The sequence below is a fragment of the Alligator sinensis genome, unplaced genomic scaffold (assembly GCF_000455745.1).
Source record: "Alligator sinensis unplaced genomic scaffold, ASM45574v1 scaffold1745_1, whole genome shotgun sequence".
In the NCBI taxonomy this organism is placed as follows: Eukaryota; Metazoa; Chordata; order Crocodylia; family Alligatoridae; genus Alligator; species Alligator sinensis.
The window spans coordinates 200,636-203,857 of NW_005843183.1; the positions used below are offsets into that span (position 1 = coordinate 200,636).

The 3,222-nt window shown below is 60.8% G+C and overlaps 1 protein-coding gene across 1 annotated transcript in view; it reads right to left on the reverse strand.

The window, feature by feature from the left end:
* DNAH2 (dynein axonemal heavy chain 2) overlaps positions 1–3,222 on the reverse strand; it is a 109,339-nt gene that overhangs the window by 57,130 nt on the left and 48,987 nt on the right. The window contains 4 exon segments of the mRNA XM_014526887.2: positions 5–66; positions 600–774; positions 1,415–1,571; positions 2,080–2,280. Coding sequence (XP_014382373.2) covers positions 5–66; positions 600–774; positions 1,415–1,571; positions 2,080–2,280 — 595 coding nt within the window.

Below are 3,222 nucleotides of genomic sequence, written 5' to 3' on the forward strand. Positions count from 1 at the left end.
GCACCTGACGTAGTGTCGCAATCTGCTCCAGTGCTGCCGCGCATGGCACTGCACTGCTGAAGGGGCCTGTGGGCACAGAGGGGTATGGGCAGTTTCCCCTGTGCTCCCCCCGGAGCCCCCATAGGAGTGCCTGCCTCAACCCAACCCCTTCAAGCCCCACCCCCCACGGCTGTGCCTGACTGTGTTCCCCTAAGCCCCACCCCCTTGGCCCTGCCCTCATGGGCATACCCACCTGAGCCCCACCCCCTCAACTCCCACCCTGTGGCCACATTCCCCCCCCACAGGCACACCCATCGAAGACCCACCCACTTCTCCCCATGGCCACACCCACCTAGACCCCAGCTCTTGCCCCCACCCCCACTGACACGCCCATCTAAATCCCACCTCCACCCCTATGCCATCAGCTCCTTTCACCACCAGTCAGACAGCGGTGGTGTCTACTGGCTTGGAGTGGGAGAAACTGGGAGCCTAGACTCCTGGCTTCCTCCCCAGCTCTGGGAGAGCCCAAGGCTCAACCAGGTCTACAAGCCAAGCCTGGCACTGCCACCCTGACAAACTGGGGGCTGCAGCAGCCCCCCAACTCCGCTCCCATTACATACCTTTGGCGCCAAAGTCCTGCAGGAGAACCTGGGCCTTCTTCTTGAAGTTGTCAGCTGAGTGGATGAGGCCAGTCTTGAACTTCTCTTTGTGGCGCTTGAGCATGACCTCACTGTCCAACATGCACTGCTGGAAGGCCAACCACTCCCCGCCCAGGCCACCCAGCAGCTGCAGCACCTGGGGCACAAGGTAGGTGTCAGGACAGGGAGCCAAGAGTGAAGCAGCAGATGGGGAAGGGAGCAGAGTGATGGATTGGGCAAGGAACAGAGGATGGAGCATGGGCACAAGGGAGGGAGCAGAGAGCAGAGCAATGGATGGGATAAGCGGCACTGGCCCCTATCCTCCCTGTACCTCACTAACCCCCTCCAGGACTGAGGGCAGAACCCAGGAGTCCAGGCTCCTCGCCTGCCAGCTCAGACCTGCTGGACCCCACTCCCCTCCTAGCATGGGGATAGGACCCAGGTGTCCAGGCTCCCAACCCTCACAGCTCTAACCCACCAAACCCCATGCCCCTGCCTCCAGCTTGCTGTTAGCCAGTGGGATCTACTGGCTTCAAATGGGAGGGAGCTGAAAGCACGGACACCTGGGTCCTACCCCCACTCTGGGAGGGAAGTGGATTCTGCTAGGTCAGAGCAGGGAGGCTGGGAGTCCAGATGCCTGGGTTCTCCCCGGCTCTGGGGTTAGAGTGGGGCCAGTTGGGCCAGAGGTTGGGAAGAGGCTGAAACGGTGAACAAGACAGGGAGCAATAGAAGGTGCCAGGGGTGGGGGAGGGATGAGAGAGGGGAGGGGAAGGGCAGGGACAGGGGCAGGGCCTCACCTCCTCCTCCACGGGCACCTCGTACTTGTCCAGGATGGCAAACTGGTCATGGATGGGTGGGATCTGAGCCTCCAGCTGGGACAGCTCAGCCTGCAGGTTCTCCAGCAGCTGCAGGCTCTGGCCCAGCTCCTGCAAGGTCTGCGGGGGCCGGCTCACGCTGCAGGGAGGGGACAGCATCAGGCTCCCAGCCCCCTCCCCACTCCCTCAACTCCCCTCCCAGAACTAGAAAGAATCCAGGTGTCCAGGCTACCAGCCCCTTTTGCTCAGACCCACCAGCCTGAACTACCATCCAGAGCTGGAGAGAACTCAGGGGAATGGGGGGGTCCAAGCAGGTGGTCAGGTGCAAGACTGAGCAGGTAGAGCCAAGGGGGCAGGACTGTGGGCTGAGGCTAAGGGGGCAGGGCCAAGACCAAGGTGGGGTATAAGAGGACAGAGCCTGCAGGGTGGAGTCAAGGGTGGTTGGGGGTATGGCCAGGCCGAGGGAGTGGAGCCAGGGCTGAGAGGGTAGCGTGGGTCAATGTGAAACCAGAGGGCAGAGCCTGGGGGTGAGGGTCAAGGGTGGTTGGGGCCAGGGCTGGGGTAGGGCTATGGGGGACCAGAGGGCACGATCTAAGGGTTGAGTCAAGGGAGGCTGGGGGTGGGGCCAGGCTGAGGGGGCGGCTGACCTGCAGGCACTGTCCCGTAGGTGGGCATGCAGGTGGCGCAGGCGCCCACTGGCTGTCTCACGCAGCAGGGCCGTAAGCTTGCCCTGCCACTCAGTGCAGTGCTGCACCACAGCACCCTTCAGCCGTGCACAGTCCAGCAGCACGAAGCCCAGGCTCAGCACCGTCTCCTCCTTCTGCACGTTGTTGGCCACCTCCATGTACCTGTGGTGGGGAAGAGATGCGGGTGTCAGGGGCCACTGGGCACCACCACAGGCTCTGGGGCCCCTTGGCTTTTGCCAGAGGGGACAGAAGAGCAAAGTGCCAGGAAGCCTCTTGGAGGGGGCACGAAGACCAGGCCGAGATGGGTGGACAGAGCAGAACTGCCCTCCAAGCAGAGAACCAGTTGAGACACCCTCGTGTCATGGAGCTTGTGGGGCTCCCAGGAAGGGCGACAGCTTTGGATGGAGTAATGGGCAAAGGCAGGTGGCTGGTGGAGAGGGTCCGGATGCCCCTCAAGTCCTCCTCAGGGCCTGCTGATCCTGAGCCTGTGTTTCATAGATTTCATAGACATCAGGGCTGGAAGGGACCTCGGAAGATCATCGAGTCCAGCCCCCCGCCCAAAGGGCAGGAAGTCAGCTGGGGTCATAGGATCCCAGCAAGATAAGCATCCAGTTTCATCTTGAAGGTGTTCAATGAAGGCACTTGAACCACCTCCGGTGGCAGGCTGTTCCAGACCTTGGGGGCTCGGACAGTAAAGAAGTTCTTCCTTATGTCCAGCCTGAAACAATCTTGAAGTAGTTTGTGACCATTTGACCTCGTCATCCCTTGGGGCGCTCTGGTGAACAAACGTTCCCCCAGATGCTGGTGGTCACCCCTGATAAACTTGTAGGTGGCCATCAGATCACCCCTGAGCCTGCGCTTTTTCAGGCTAAAGAGCCCCAGGGCTCTCAGCCTGTCATCGTAGGTTCTGCTTCCCTGACCTCTGATCATGCGTGTGGCTCTTCTCTGGACTCTCTCAAGCTTCTCCGCATCCTTTTTGAATTGTGGAGCCCAAAACTGGACACAGTACTCCAGCTGTGGCCTCACTAAGGCTGAGTACAGGGGGAGAATGACGTCCCGGGATTTGCTTGAGAAGCATCTATGGATGCAAGCCAGCGTTTTGGT